Below are 14,803 nucleotides of genomic sequence, written 5' to 3' on the forward strand. Positions count from 1 at the left end.
TAGCTTCACGGTCCCACGGGATCATCGCACCTCTCTCTTGGCTCCTGTCTCTGTCACTTGCCACCTCTGGAAATTTCAGAAGCAGAGTCCCTCCGATGCCTTGGCACCTGCCATGGAAGTTCGTTTCTTCAACACTGAAGTTTTGTCTGTTTTTTCCAGAACTTCTAGAGATGCTCTATTCAGACGCTCTGTCCACCTTTAATTGAGTCGTTTGGCTTTTGGACATTGAGTTGTATGAGTGCTTTGCGTATTTTGGACGTTAACTCCTTGTAGGATTTATCATTTGCAAATATCTTCTCTCATTCAGTAGGTGGCCTCTTCGTGTTGTTGACAGCTTCCTTCACTGTGCAAACGCTTCTTAGTTTGATGTAGTCTCATTAGTTTATTTTTGGTTTTGTTTCCCTTGCCTGAGGATATAGTGCCAAGAAATAGTCCTGGTACTGATGTTAGATGGCATCGTGCCTACATGTTCTTCCAGAAGTTTCATGGTTTCAGGTCTTACATTTAAGTCTGTAACCCAGCAAACGATTTTTGTTGTTGTGCATGATGTGAGAGAATAGTCCAGTTTGATTCTTTTGCACGTAGCTATCCAGCTTTCCCCAAACCATTCACTGAAGAGGCTGTCTTCCATCACTTTGAATACTTCTTGCCGCTTGCTTCTGGCCTACACAGTTTCTGCTGAAAAGTCTGCTGATTGTCTAACGGGAGTTCCCTTGTATCTAAATAGTTGCTTTTTTCTTGCTGCTTTTAAGATCATCTCCTTACCTTTCATCTTTTCCATTTAATTATGATGCACCTTAGCATGGATTTCTTCAGGTCCATCTTATTAGGGACTCTGTGTGCTTCCTGAACCTGTTTCCTTTCCCAGGTTAGGGCTGTTTTCAGCTGTTATTTTTTCAAATATGTCCTCTGACCCTTTCTCTCTTCTTCTTCTGAGGCTCTTATAGTGTAGCTGTTATTATGCTTGATATTGTCCCAGAGGTCTCTTAAACTATCCTCATTTTTTTTAATTCTTTTTTTTAAATTTATTTGATGAATGTATTTGGCTGTACCGCTCTTAGTTGTGGCATATGGGATCTTAGTTCCATGACCAGGGATCAAATCCAATGCCCCCTTCATTGGGAGTGTGGGGCCTTAACCGCTGGACCACCAGGGAAGTCCCAAACTATCTTCATTTTAAAAATCTATTTTCTGTCTTCTGTTCAGCTTGGGTGATTTCCACTACTTTTTCTTTCAGATCACTGATCTGTTCCTCTGTATCATTTAATATACTGCTGATTCTTCTTAGTGTGTTTTTGTTTCAGTTATGTGTTCTTTAGTTCTTTTTGATTATTTTTTATGTCTTCTAACTCTATTGAAATTATGTGTTCATCCACTCCTCTCACATCTTTATGACTGTTACCTTCTATGATCTTTACCTTGAACCTGTTATGGGATAGACTGCTTATATCCCCCTCGTTTAGTTCTTTTTCTAAGGTTATATCCTGTTCCTTCATTTGGCACTTATTCCTCTGTCTCCTTATTTTCCCCAATTTTCTGTGTTTATTTCTGTGTGTTGGGTAGGTTGGTTACCTTTCCCAAACTTGGAGAAGTGGCCTTACACAGGAGATGTCCTGTGGGGCCCAACAGAGAACTCCCTTCTGGTCACCAGAGCTTTATGCTCTAGGAGTGGCCCCGAATGGCTGCGTGTGCCCTTCTGTGGTAAGGCCAGGTACTGAGGCCACGCTGGTAGATGAGGCTGGACCCCAGCCCAGGAGACTGAAAGTGCCTGGGCGACACCATGCCTTATGCAGTGATGTGGGCCCACTGGAGGACAGGGTAGGCTCATTCCATGGCTGGCTGTGCAGCCCGGAGGGGACTGGGGCTGCTGCTGGCCCTCTCACGAGTGGGGGTTGGGTCCCTGCATGGTGTCTGTGTGGCCCAGGGTAGGGTTAGCTGGGCCTGGTGCCAGCTCACTGGTGGGTGGGCGTGAGTCCCCAACACTGATGCGCTAGAGGGAAGACTCCAAACAGCTCCTGCCAGCGCCAGTGTTATTGGGGTAGAACAAGCTCCCTAAAATGGACTCTGCCTGTGTCCCTGTCCCCAGGGGGAGCCCCAGTTGCCTGCACCCTCTCTGGGAGCCTCTCCAAGGTCAGCAAATATGTCTGATCTAGCAGGGTCCTTTCAAACTACCGCCTCTGCACTGTGTCTCAGAATATGTAAGATGTTGTTACATCATCTTGTGTGTGTCTCTTAAGAGCAGAGTCTAGAGCCCTCTGGCTGTCCTGAACATAAGCCATGCTTGGCTTTCAAAACTGGACATGCTGGGGGCTTGTCATCCCAGTGCAGGACCCTTGTGCTGGGGAGACTGATGTAAGGGTCAGACCCCTCGCTCCCTGGGGAGGGTCCCTGTGGTTGTGACAGTCATCCCATTTGAGGGTTGCCGACCCGGGGGGTGTGGATCTCAACTCTGCTGCATCTCTACCCTTCCTGCTCATCTCATCGTGGTCCCTTCTTTACATCTTCAGCTGTGGGAAATCTGTCCTGCTACTCTTTAGATAGTTGCTCTGTAAGAAGGTGTAATTTTGGTGTGACCACGGGTGGAGGTGGGCTCAGGGTTCATGGGTGGAGGTGGGGAGGGATGGGGTGGGATGAAGGAAGGGAAGGGGAGAGACATGATGAGGAAGGGAAGGAGAAAGAGAGACAGGGACACACAGAGAGTGAGAGAGAGACAGAGGCAGAGGCTTCCTACTCTGCCATCTTGCCTCCTTTCTTGTTAGCATTTTTTGGCATGCTCTAGGTAAGATCTGTGGGTACCAAGCAAGCAAAGGAACAACCTCAGAGGGGATCCCTGGAAGCCACTATTCACAGGCGGCACAATGGATGAAGCAGTGCCACGGGTAATGACATAAAGGAACAAGGTTAGAAAATGCAGAGGCAGGAGACTGACGTCTCAAAATGAACAGGTTCTGAATGCCACCGGACTCTGAATAATAGCAGCCCCGCTCCCCTCCTCTTGCTGGATGGGATATAAAATCACCCAGATGCACTTGACAATAAAAAACAGCACCTGAGCAGGAAGAGAAAGACATCACAAAGACTCTTCTAGGATGCCTATTGGACACAGAGCATACATAATTATCTCCTCTCTGTCCATTATTCTAAACTGTCATTGAGAAATCCCTACCTTACATGGCTCCCTGAATTTTAAAAGACAAGTTCTAATGAAATTGCTTCCATGTAGACAGAGGCCCTGCAGAAGGAAATATTTACTGAGGCCCCATTCACCATAAGAGCATTTCTGATCTAGAAGCTGGGGTTTTCTGAACATTAGGGGCAGAAGGGCAGGGGGACAAGGAAGCTGACAGTGTCAGATGGTTTAGGTAATTGGGTTGGGAAGGAAGTGAAGACGGGATGCGTGGAGTCCTGCCCCAAGGCCACAGAAGCGGAACCCAGAACCAAGATCCCCTCCAAAAATTGACTGAGTCCCTTTGTAAACCTTCCCAAAAGTCCCCCACCACCCCCGATCATCACCAGCAGGCTTCCTGACTCCAAATTAGGCAAAAACACCCACCTCAGTGATCACCATATAATGCCCTAACCAATCACCTAATGCCAACCTTCCAGCAGGAATTTTCTTTGTCTCGAGGCTATAAAAATGGGCTACTAACCCACAAAAATTGTCAGCTCTCCCTGGTCTGTCAGGAGGTTGGCCTGCTGTGCTTGCAGCGCCCACATTGTCTCTGCTCTCTGTTCATAATAAACTCACTCCCTTCTGAAATGCTCTGTGTCTGGAAATTCTTTTCCAACCTGCCTTCAGACTATCATGACAGGATCAGTTCAGTTCAGTTCAGTCACTCAGTCATATTCAACTCTTTGTGACCCCATGGACTGCAGCATGACAGGCTTCCCTGTCCATTACCAACTCCTGGAGCTTACTCAAACTCATGTCCATCAAGTCGGTGATGCCATTCAACCATCTCATCCTCTGTCTTCCCCTTCTCCCGCCTTCCATCTTTCCCAGCATTAGGGTTTTTTCCAATGGGTTGGTTCTTTGCATTGGGTGGCCAAAGACTGGAGCTTCAGCTTCAGCATCAGTCCTTCCAGTGAATATTCAAGACTGATTTCCTTTAGGATGGACTGGTTGGATCTCCTTGCAGTCCAAGGGACTCTCAAGAGTCTTCTCCAACACCACCGTTCAAAAGCATCAATTCTTTGGTGCTCAGCCTTCTTTATAGTCCAACTCTCACATCCATACATGACCACTGGAAAAACCACAGCTTTGCTAGACACACTTTTGTTGGCAAAGTAATGTCTCCGCTTTGTAATATGCTGTCTAGGTTGGTCAGAGCTTTTCTTCCAAGGAGCAAGCGTCTTTTAATTTCATGGCTACAATTACCATCTGCAGTGATTTTGAACCCCTCTGCCAAAAAGTCTCTCACTGTTTCCATTGTTTCCCCATCTATTTGCCATGAAGTGATGGGACCAGATGCCATGATTTTAGTTTTCTGAATGTTGAGCTTTAAGCCAACTTTTTCACTCTCCTCTTTACTTTCATCAAGAGGCTCTTTAGTTCTTCTTCACTTTCTGCCATAAGGGTGGTGTCATCTGCATATCTGAGGTTATTGATATTTCTCCCAGCAATCTTTATTCCAGCTTGTGCTTCTTCCAGCCCAGTGTTTCTCATGATGTACTCTGCATATAAGTTAAATAAGCAGGGTCATAATATTCAGCCTTGACGTACTCCTTTTCCTATTTGGAACCAGTCTGTTGTTCCATGTCCAGTTCTAACTGTTGCTTCTTGACCTGCATACAGGTTTCTCAGGAGGACATGACAGGATGGACCTTAAAAATTCGGGGAACATGGATGACATGTGTGTGTCTTGTATGTTTTGTGTGTGTCAAAGGGAAACCACACTGGACCAAATGGCAGGGACAGTCCCGTGGCCACCCCGACCCTGCTGAACTATGGGACTCAGTGGGAACAGGGGTGAGGAAGGGCCGGTGGGAAGGAGTGTTGGGGGAGATCGATGTAAGTGGAAGGGTCTTGGATGTGCTAGAGGGTCTCTGTGGATAAGCTGGTCGATGTGCTATAGGGCCAGCACTGTGGGCAGGTCCTCCTGAAGGACCCTGGAGGAACCTGGGGGCTTCGAGGGAGGAAGCTGGCGGAGCTCAGCAGGGGAATGGGGAGAAGGCTGGGAAGTGTATGGTGGGAGCATCCCAGGAGCAGGTCTCTTAGCCCCACCTCGGTGGCCCCACATCTAGCTCAGCCTTGATACAGGCTTTCTGAAGGCTTGGGAGTTTCTTCCTTGGGTTCAGACAGAGGAGCAAGGGAGGGGGCATTGGTGGGGGGAAGAAGCGGGCAGTGGTAGGGAAGGGGAAGCTCAGAGCAGCTGGGGGAGGAACTGGCTTTGAGGTGAATGTGGGGACCAGGGAGTTCGCTGGGCTAGGTTTCCAAAAGGAACTGCCCTTAGAAGCCAAGAAGGCCTGCCGGAGGACGGCCACGCCTTGACCATGCCCATGCAGGACAGGACCCCAGAGATGACCCCACAGGGGTAGCAGCCCACCTTCTGGGGCCCCTTTAATGGGTCCAATTTCCCCCGCCTCAGGCCTGAGTTGACCATCTCCTCCCCACTCCCCGCCCTCCTCCCCTCTTCCCTCAGGCAGAGGTGAGCCGAGTCCAGGATTTAGGAATCAGAGTGCTTAGCTTTGCTTTTCAGAATCAACTGTTGTGGGTGGCAGGCACTGGGGGCTCCTGGCACACGTGAGTTCCTCTGGGGCTGCTCTCCTTCAGGTGGAGAACAGGAAACCGAGACCGAGAGGGAGAAGGAACGAACCAGCTCCTGCAGCTTGGATGCAGAGGACCCAATTAGAGTGGAGGCTTGCCTGGCCCTGGTGCCTGGATGCGGCTTCTTCTGTCATGTCGCAGGGTGGCTGAGGGCTGAGACAGGATCGGGGGTCTTGTGCAATAGGTCTGCACCTGCCCCTTCACCCTGGGGCACTGACACGAGCACTGAGGGCTCCCCGTCTGGGGTCCAAGCAGGGTGCCCACTTCAGAGCCCTCAGACCTGCTGATCCTGGATGGTGGTCCCCACCTCCCCAAAGGCAGCCCCCGCTTTGAGCTGTGGACCAAGGCAACCATGCCCGGCCACCTCTACCTCCAACTCCAACTCTACGTAAGATGTGGGACTCGGGAAGGAATGCCATCCTTGCCAGGTGGCCAACTTGCCCAGGGATAGGGGGACATGCATGAATGTCCCAAGTGTCCCAGAAAGATCCAGAGGTGTCACCCTGCAAAAGGTCCATGTCCCGAGAGCCCTCCCAGCTCCCTCTGGATGTCCCTAAGCTGGGCCACAGGGGTCAGGATGTGCTGCCCTAGAGAAGGGTTGCCACGGGCTCCCGTATACCTGCCAGCCCCCGCGATGGGTATAAAGTGTCGCAGAGCTGTCCCAGGGGAGCCCATGGGTGGTGTCGCTCAAGGTCTTCCCAGCTTCTGGGGCTGAAAGGTGCCCAGGTGGCTGTGTGTGTCTCATTATGAGTAGGGGGGCTCGGCTGGTACCCCCTCAGTGGGGGTTGGGGAGCAGGCCTCAGCCCCAGTTGAGAAGCCCGGCCCTGTGAGCCTCTGACCTGTGGGCATGTCGGAGGGAGTGGACGGGGAGGTGGAAAGCTTGGGGGTAGGGCAGAGGGCTGGGGTGGACGTCCTTGGCGTGGCCACCCCACGTGGGGCATCGGGTCATGGGCCCCGGAATGGCTAACGCTTGGGCCTCACTCCTTCAGAGGCTGGCCCTGAGCCTCCTGATGCCAGAGGAGCTGATAGATTCCCGCAGGAGGGCTTAAGCTGATATTTGCTATGCCAGGGACTGAGACGCATTAAAGGAGGGAGCCGGGGATGGGGGGCACGGCGGGGTGGGCGGGGGGGGGGTGGTGAGAGGGAGTGGCAGCAGGCCGTGAGGGGGGAGGTGGAGGACTGTCTTGCTTGGGCTCTGCAATGAGGAAGTTCTCTGCAGCTCAGCTTCCTTTCCCTTGCCGAGTGCCTGAAACAGGAAGTCGGTCAGCGAGCGGGTGGCAGGAGCAGCAGCAGCTGGGGCGACTGAGAGGGAACCCACGGAGGGTCGCAGCACAGGAGGGCCCAGCTCCCCCGTCGGCGCAGCGTCCGGTCCAGGGGGGAGGCCACCCGGCCCGGCCCCAGGGAGCCCCGCGCCCGCCATGGTCCCCTGCTGGAACCATGGCAACATCACCCGCTCCAAGGCAGAGGAGCTGCTGTCCAGAACGGGCAAGGATGGGAGCTTCCTCGTGCGCGCCAGCGAGTCCATCTCCCGGGCCTACGCGCTCTGTGTGCTGTGAGTACCCAACCTGCCCACGCCGGCCTGGCCTGCAATGGTGTTGGAGGTGCCGCTTGCGCACAGGGCAAGCTGGGTCGGGGCACGCTGGGCCCCTGCCCTGGGATGGGGTTGTTTCTGTGTCCAGCGACCTTGCGCTTCCCAGGTTTGTTGGTGGGTCCAGCTGAGGCCTGTCGGGGGACCTGCTCGGCCTCGGAGTTGGGGTTTTGGGAGCAGGAGCCCTCCAGGGCTAGCCTGGGGTCTGGGCCGCACACCCCAGCAACCATCAAGCAGCAGGACCAGGGGCTTCCTTGAGGTTCCAGGGACCAAGGCAGGAGGGGGGTGTCCACGGCCTGTGAGCCGGGCGGAAACTCAGGGCTCCGTGGTGGTGGGAGTGTTAGAAAGCAGCTGGGTCAGTTCAGGTGTTGGTCAAAGATGCACAGCTGGGAAACAGTCCTGGAAGAACGGAAGTGGCAAGAGAGAACCCTTCCTGTGCCAGAGTGTGGGACTTTGGAGGAAGCTGTTGTCTGGGGAGCCGTGAACACGGGGAGTCGCTCAAGAAAGGATCAGAGGCTGTATCTGGGGCCCTGGGAGCAGAGGAAGTCATGTTACCAACAGCAGGAGCCACTTCTCACCCGTCCAAGGCCCTCAGCCGTGTCCCCACCTTTTGAGGCCTCTCGGCCACCATCGACTGCCCCCCCACCCCCAGTTCTGGGATGTTGCTGAATGCGCCAGTTGTCCTAAAACTGGGGAACCGGCCACTTGCTGACAGTTCCTTTTTGTAACACCCTTCTCCACCAATGTCTGAGGGAGGCCCTTGGCCCTGCCACTCTGCCACCCTGTGGTCTAACCATGCCCTCTGGGGCCTTGGGCGTGATGGGGGAAGGGCACGTTCACCTGCACCTCTCAGGTAGCACCCCTGGGCTTGCAGAAGGGTCCCTCCGAGCAGGCAGACGCTACCGCCATCCATGCAGGAGGGGAAATGGGTCACGGGTCACAGACCTTATTTGGAGCTTGTTGAGTTTGAGTATTTGTCTATGCGTCAACCTATTTCAACTTCGCGACAATCTGAAGTGCAGGTCCTTTTCTTGGCTGCTCTTGCAGATGAGGAAATTGAGGCTCAGATGGGTTAACCAAGGGATGACAAAGTCAACACTGTCCGTCCCCAGAGGCTGCACCCAGACAGACAGACGGCTGCTGCCACCCCAGTCCTGTACCTGTCAAGTCGGTGTGAGCCTGGGTTCCAGTGGCAGCGAGAGAAGACAGGGTGTTTACCAGGGTGAACTGGGACTGTTTAGAAATTAACCCAAGCTTTTAGCTGGCCACCTGGCCCGAGGTCTGACTGCATCAGAGCCTCGCCCTCCCAAGGCCAGTTTCCTGAGTCCCCAGTTCTCACACCCGGGGTAGGGGGAAAGGGAAGCAGACCTAGTCTTCCCCACAGGCACAGCCCCTGTGGGGACCCATCGACCCGGGCGTAGAGACAGTGGGGACATCCTGATCTGTCTCCCCTCAGCCCACGTGCAGCTCTCCCCTCCCCTCAGAGACCTCGGGAGCTTCCAGGCTCCAGCTCACTAACCTTCACAGCAGCCCTTTGACCAGGGAGCTGTGGTCAGGCTCAGGCTACAGATTGCAACAAGGGTCTCTGACTCTAAACTGGGAGCCTTGTGACAGCCAGAGCCAGAGCTAGGAGAAGCCATGAAACCTCTAGTCCCACCGCCCCTGACTTTGCAGGTGGGCAGACCTCAGAGAGCTTGAGGCTTTAGTCCACACCGCCCTGCTGTGTGTGTGTGTGTGTGTGTATTAGTTGCTCAGTGGTGTCCGACTCTGCGACCTCGTGGACTGTATAGCCTGTCGGGTTCCTCTGGGATTTCCCGGGCAAGAATACTGGAGTGGGTTGCCATTCCCTTCCCCAGGGGATCTTTCTGACCCAGAGATCGAACCTGGGTCTCCTGCTTTGCAGGCGTATTCTTAACCGTCGGAGCTACCGGGGCAGCCCCTATGCTGCTGGGCCGGCTGGTGGCAAACTGGGATCCCAGAGGGTGTGCGGTATTCGTTCCTCTCTTGCGTCTCCTTCCCTCCCCTCCCTGGTGCTGAGTTACTCTTGGAGCCTTGGCAACTGTGCAGGGTCTGCCTCTTCGGGAGGGTACCCGTGGCCCACACCCCACCCCATACCCACCATCCTCCGAGTCCAGGGCTGGGCTTCTTGTTAGTCTCCCAGCCCCAAGGCCCCTTTAGCTCCAGACAGCAGGGCTTGGAGCCCTCCCCAGGGAGCCAAGCCGTGAGGCCAGGCGCTAACTCCAGGCCCGGGGCTCCCCTATCCCCTTGGCTCTGTGGGGGAAGTCATGATTCCCACAGGGGCAGGAGCCCCTGTAGGATGTGGGATACCACGAACCACCGAACTCTCCAAAACCCTGGGAGACCTCCTTTTGCCACCACCTTTAATGTTGCCAATTAAGGAGATTTAAAAACGAAAACCTAGCTCTAAGTGATATCTAACTGCCACCTCTTAGCCGTTCATTTCATGAAAGTATCCTTTAACGGCACCGAAAAGGCAAGAAGAACGTGCTCTTGAAAAACAAACAGAAAAAGTCAAAAGGCCAGTCCTTTAAATCATGGAGGTTTGACTTCCTGAAAAACAGCCCCCCACCCTCCCATCCCATCCTTAGCTTTCTCTGTTCCTGGGACTGGTGAAAACCTTGTCCTCCTGGTCCTCCGCCAGCAAGGGGCACCCCAGTGGGGTTCCACAAGCATGAGTCTCCCAGGCATCAGGCTCTACGCTCTGCTTCTCTCCGGGAGATGCTGAGACAGCAGGGCCCCAGGTAAGCCAGCTATGGTGTCAAGGCCTTTTAATGACCCTGCTCCAAAGTGAGCAAGAAAGCCTCTAAGACTGGCCCTCCTACGCTGGAAAAATCTATATGGGAAAAGACCTCAGGCACCCTGCTCGGACCCCAGTGGCTTGAGCATATTCCCGGCTCCTCCAGTTGAGAGAGGAGGGCAGCAGGAGGCTTCCAACGCCTGGTTTAGACTGCGATGCTTGGAGCTCCAGGAACCGAGGGCAGCTTCCTCGGGAGTGGCCTGCATGCTGGAGAAAGAGGACAGGATTTGCCTATTTAAATGGAACTAAGGAGGGGGTGAGGGAAACGCCAAAAGACAAGGCTGCGATTGATAGCGGCCCACGTGACTGATGTGTGCACGTCGCCCCCGGGCCTAGCAAAGCTGCACTTCCTCTCGGGAGGTCAGCCCTACACCTGCCTCGGAGCAAGAAGACACAGGTCCCTCCTCCACAACTCAGAAAACCTCAGAAAAACCGAGGCCCATCTCAGGGTGCAGAGAGCTGGAGGGGAGGACCCCAGGCAGCTGACTCCATAGACGGAGTCCCGCTCTGCCTTCTTGCAGCAAGGGGCTTGAGATCGCGAGGGGCAATGGGTCTTCTGGGTGGGGCCTATGTCACGCTCCCCTGGCTCCACGCGAACCCGCCAGCAGACTAGGGAGGTCAGGGGGGCTCCTTGATGGGGCTGTCTGGCCCCTTTTGTACAGAGGATACTAAGAGACTGTCAAGCTTGTGTCTTCCTCTCCTGCCAGGACTGCGCTTCCACGTGAGGCCAGCATACCTGCCATGTGCTTTCTGCTGCAGGGAAGAGGTACACCTTTGGGGATTCAGGTCCATCAGCATGCGGGGTCATGGGTCAGTTGGGGCCAGGCTTTCCTTGCCCTGGCTGGACAGGTTGAACCAGAGCAATGGCCCAGAGGAGTCAGCGATATACTGCCGTCTCTGTAAGAGCAGCCCAGCCCCCAAGAGTGAGCCTATATATTCTGGGTCCATCAGCCACCATGCAGGATGGAGTTGCCTGGTCCAGTGGTGTTTCCACTAAACCACACAGGAGAGAGTTGGCTTCCCTCCCAGGGGCAGAGGCAGGCAAGTGCTAGAAACCCATGCCTGGCCTGACCAGCTGTGACGAGGACATGATCTTGGTTTCCCTCAGCACCTGGCTGACCACAAGCTTTGCCCAGGCAAAGCTACAGCCACCTTCCCAGGGACAGTACACGGCAGCCTGGACTTGGCAGCCTTGTGAGCACGGCCAGAAAGACAAAGAGGCCCCAGAAGGACATTTTGTCACCAAAAGTGCCCTTTGAGAAGGCATTCTATTTGTTAGTAAGAAAGTTATGGCCCCTTGAGGTAGGGCAGGCCATACCATTGCAGCCTTGCTCTGCAAACCGAAGGTGGATACTGATGCATTCTGCCTAAAAATAACAGCAGAAGACAACCTGCATGTCAGATTCTGTTCTAAGCTCTTCGCACACACTGACTCACTCACTGTCCACACTGGCCTTCGGAGGAAGTGTGGTTATTATCCGCACTTTACAGGTGCGGAAAACTGAGACCCAGAGAGGTTAGGTAACATGCTGTATGTTCACAGTACTAATGACGGCAGGACCAGGACTTGAATTTACTGTTTCTGGGAGAGAGGAAGAGAGAGACGCCAGCAAGTCTGGGTGTGTGTAGAGTCAGAGGAGGCCTGGAGGGGAGACCCCTCGTGATGGAGCACAGAGAAGGGACTTGTCAGGGGAGTGGGCAGAAATGTCCTGGAGAGGTGTAAAGCCATTTACTAAGGTGTGAATGGGTCTGATGTAATCCTCCTTCCTCCAACCCCCTTTCAAACTTTAGGAAAGTTTATACTGATCCCAGATGCTGGGAAAGATTGAGGGCAGGAGGAGAAGTGGGCAGCAGTGGGTGAGATGGTTGGATGGCATCACCAACTCCATGGACATGAGTTTGAGCAGACTCCGGGAGATGGTGAAGGACAGGGAAGTCTGGTATACTGCAGTTCACGGGGTCACAAAGAGTTGGACGCAACTTAGCAACTAAACAACAAGAACGACAAATATTGCTCATGAATTACTTTTGTGCAAGTGCAAAGGAAAAGACTGTTTTTCCCATCTGGTATTGACAAAGGGTGAGAGATGCTGGCACAGACAGTAGTCAGAGCCAGAGGACCACAGCTCCTAAAAGCTGGTTTGTGTAAGAGATTGTTCGGTTCGCTCTCTAGTTGTCCAGGGACCACTATTCTGAGCAGTCCTTCTGCGTTCAGGACCAAGAAGGGAGTGATGTGCCTGGGGAGGCCTCTCCGTCTAACAGGTTCCTGGTACTTTCTTTGTGCAGCGACTCGTAAAACCCATAGTTGAGCGTCCCCAGGTTCTCTGTGCCCTAGCCTAGCGTCCTGGAGAAATTTTTCCAGAACCAGGGAAGCTTGGCTTTGGTTTGTCTTTCCCTAGTGGGTCAGCAGTAAAGAATCAGCCTGTAGTGCAGGCGACCCAAGTTCAGTCCCTGGGTCTGGAAGATCCCCTGCGGGAGGGCATGGCAACCCACTCCAGTATACTTGCATGGAGAATCCCATAGACAGAGCCTGGTAGGCTACATTTTGTAGGGTCTCAAACAGTCGGACACAACCAAAGAGACTGAGCACCTGTCTACCTGACAGGTGAGAGTCACCTGTGCACAGACTTCGGAGCTTCTCCGATGAGTGGTCCCATCTCCTGGACCGTGAACCCCAGCATGACCATGAGAGGTGGTGCTCTAGGCCTTCCTCCCTGCCCCAGCGATGGAGGGGCTTCCCTCGCTAATTCAGGTCATGTGATGAAGTACTTAGGGGCAAGCCCTCTGCGGTTGGCTGGGCCTCACGTGAGTTCTAGCCTCTGTGAGATGCTAACCGCCCTGTACCCACCCAGGGTCCTCAGTGGGGAAATGCCCGCTCATTGGGTTAATTTTTCATTGCAGTAAAACTCACATCCTGTAGAATCAGTGTACCATTCAGTGGTATGTAGTGCATTCATAACGTAAAACCATCAGTTCAGTTCAGTTCAGTTGCTCAGTCCTGTCCAACTCTTTGCGACCCCATGGACTGCAGCACGCCAGGCTTCCCTGTCCCTCATCAACTCCTGGAGCTTGCTCAAACTCACGTCCATCGAGTTGGTGATGCCATCCAACCATCTAACACCAGAACATTTCATCACCCCTCCCCTTCCTAAAAAACCTGAACCTCTTAGGAGTCACTTCCCATTTCCCAAAAAGCCTGAACCTCTTAGGAGTCACTTCCCATTTCTGTCCCTCCCAAGCTGTGGCAACTACTGACTGACTTACTTTCTGTCTCTGACAATTTGCCTGTTCTGGGTAATTTCATAGGAATAGAATCATATAATATGTGGCCTTTCGTATCTGACTTCTTACCTGGCATAATGCTTCCAAGGTTTATCCATGTTGTAGTATGAGTCATCCCTTTTCATGGATGAATAGTAGCCCATTTTATCAAGAGGTCACGTTTTATTTAGCTGTTCATCAGTTGACAGGCATTTGGGTTGCTCCTCCTTTTGTGCTATTATGAATGGTGTTGCTGCTGCTAAGTCGCTTCAGTCGTGTCCAACTCTGTGCGACCCCATAGATGGCAGCCCACCAGGCTCCCCGTCCCTGGGATTCTCCAGGCAAGAACACTGGAGTGGGTTGCCATTTCCTTCTCCAATGCGTGAAGGTGAAAAGTGAAAGGGAAGTCGCTCAGTCGTGTCCGACCCTCAGCGACCCCGTGGACTGCGGCCTTCCAGCCTCCTCCATCCATGGGATTTTCCCAGGCAGGGGTACTGGAGTGGGGTGCCATTGCCTTCTCCGATGAATGATGCTGCTGTGGTCATTTAAGTTCAAGTTTTTTTATGCACATGTGTTTTCAACTGTCGTGAGTGGAACTGCTGGGTCATGTGGTAATTCTGTGTTTTACATTTTGTGGAACTGTCCATCTTTTCTACAGCAGTGGTGCTGTTTCATTCCCATCAGCAGGGTCTGAGGGTTCTAATGTTTCCACACCCTCACCCACACTTGTTACTATCGTTTTGGTAATGGCCATCCTAGTGGGTGTGAAGTAGCCTCTTACTGTGACTTGGGCTGGCATCGCTCTAATGATGGATGTCGTTGAGCCTCTTCTCCTCTGCTCCTTGGCCATTTGTATACCTTCTTTGAAGAAATGTCTGTTCGTATCTTTGGCCTGTGTAAAAAATGGAGTGATTTGTCTTTCCGTTGATGTCATTGGATTATTGAGAGGATAAAACGGGACAATGTGGAGATAAGCATACATAGTCAGCACCCGCTGAACCCTGGCTGTTCCTTTTTTTTTTTAATTGGAGGATAATTGCTGTGCAACACGGTTGTGGTCTCTGCCTTAGGGCAACGCGAATGAGTCATAATTCGACACATATATCCCCTTCCTCTGGACCGCCTCCCCTCCCCACCCCTCTAGGTCATCACGGAGTGCCAGGTGGGCCTCCCTGTGCTGTGCAGCAGCGTCCTGCCGGTTATCTGTTTCACACACGATGGTGTATGGGTGTCAATGCTCCTTTCTCAGTCTGTCCTTCCCTCTCCTCCCCACGCCCTGGCCTCCAGCCCGGTCTCCACACCTGCGTCTCCATTTCCTCTCTGTCAATAAGTTCATCCGTCCTGGTTTTCTAGATGCCAGCCATACGCC

At 53.1% G+C, this 14,803-nt stretch overlaps 1 protein-coding gene across 1 annotated transcript in view; it reads left to right on the plus strand.

Moving 5' to 3' along the window:
- The first annotated feature begins 7,020 nt into the window (after nucleotides 1-7,020).
- INPP5D (inositol polyphosphate-5-phosphatase D) overlaps nucleotides 7,021-14,803 on the plus strand; it is a 137,753-nt gene continuing 129,970 nt past the window's right edge. Inside the window, exon 1 of the mRNA XM_027537946.1 lies at nucleotides 7,021-7,319. Coding sequence (XP_027393747.1) covers nucleotides 7,186-7,319 — 134 coding nt within the window. The 5' untranslated portion in view covers nucleotides 7,021-7,185. The remainder of the gene's footprint in view (nucleotides 7,320-14,803) is intronic.

The sequence above is a fragment of the Bos indicus x Bos taurus genome, chromosome 3, assembly GCF_003369695.1.
Source record: "Bos indicus x Bos taurus breed Angus x Brahman F1 hybrid chromosome 3, Bos_hybrid_MaternalHap_v2.0, whole genome shotgun sequence".
Classification (NCBI taxonomy): Eukaryota; Metazoa; Chordata; class Mammalia; order Artiodactyla; family Bovidae; genus Bos; species Bos indicus x Bos taurus.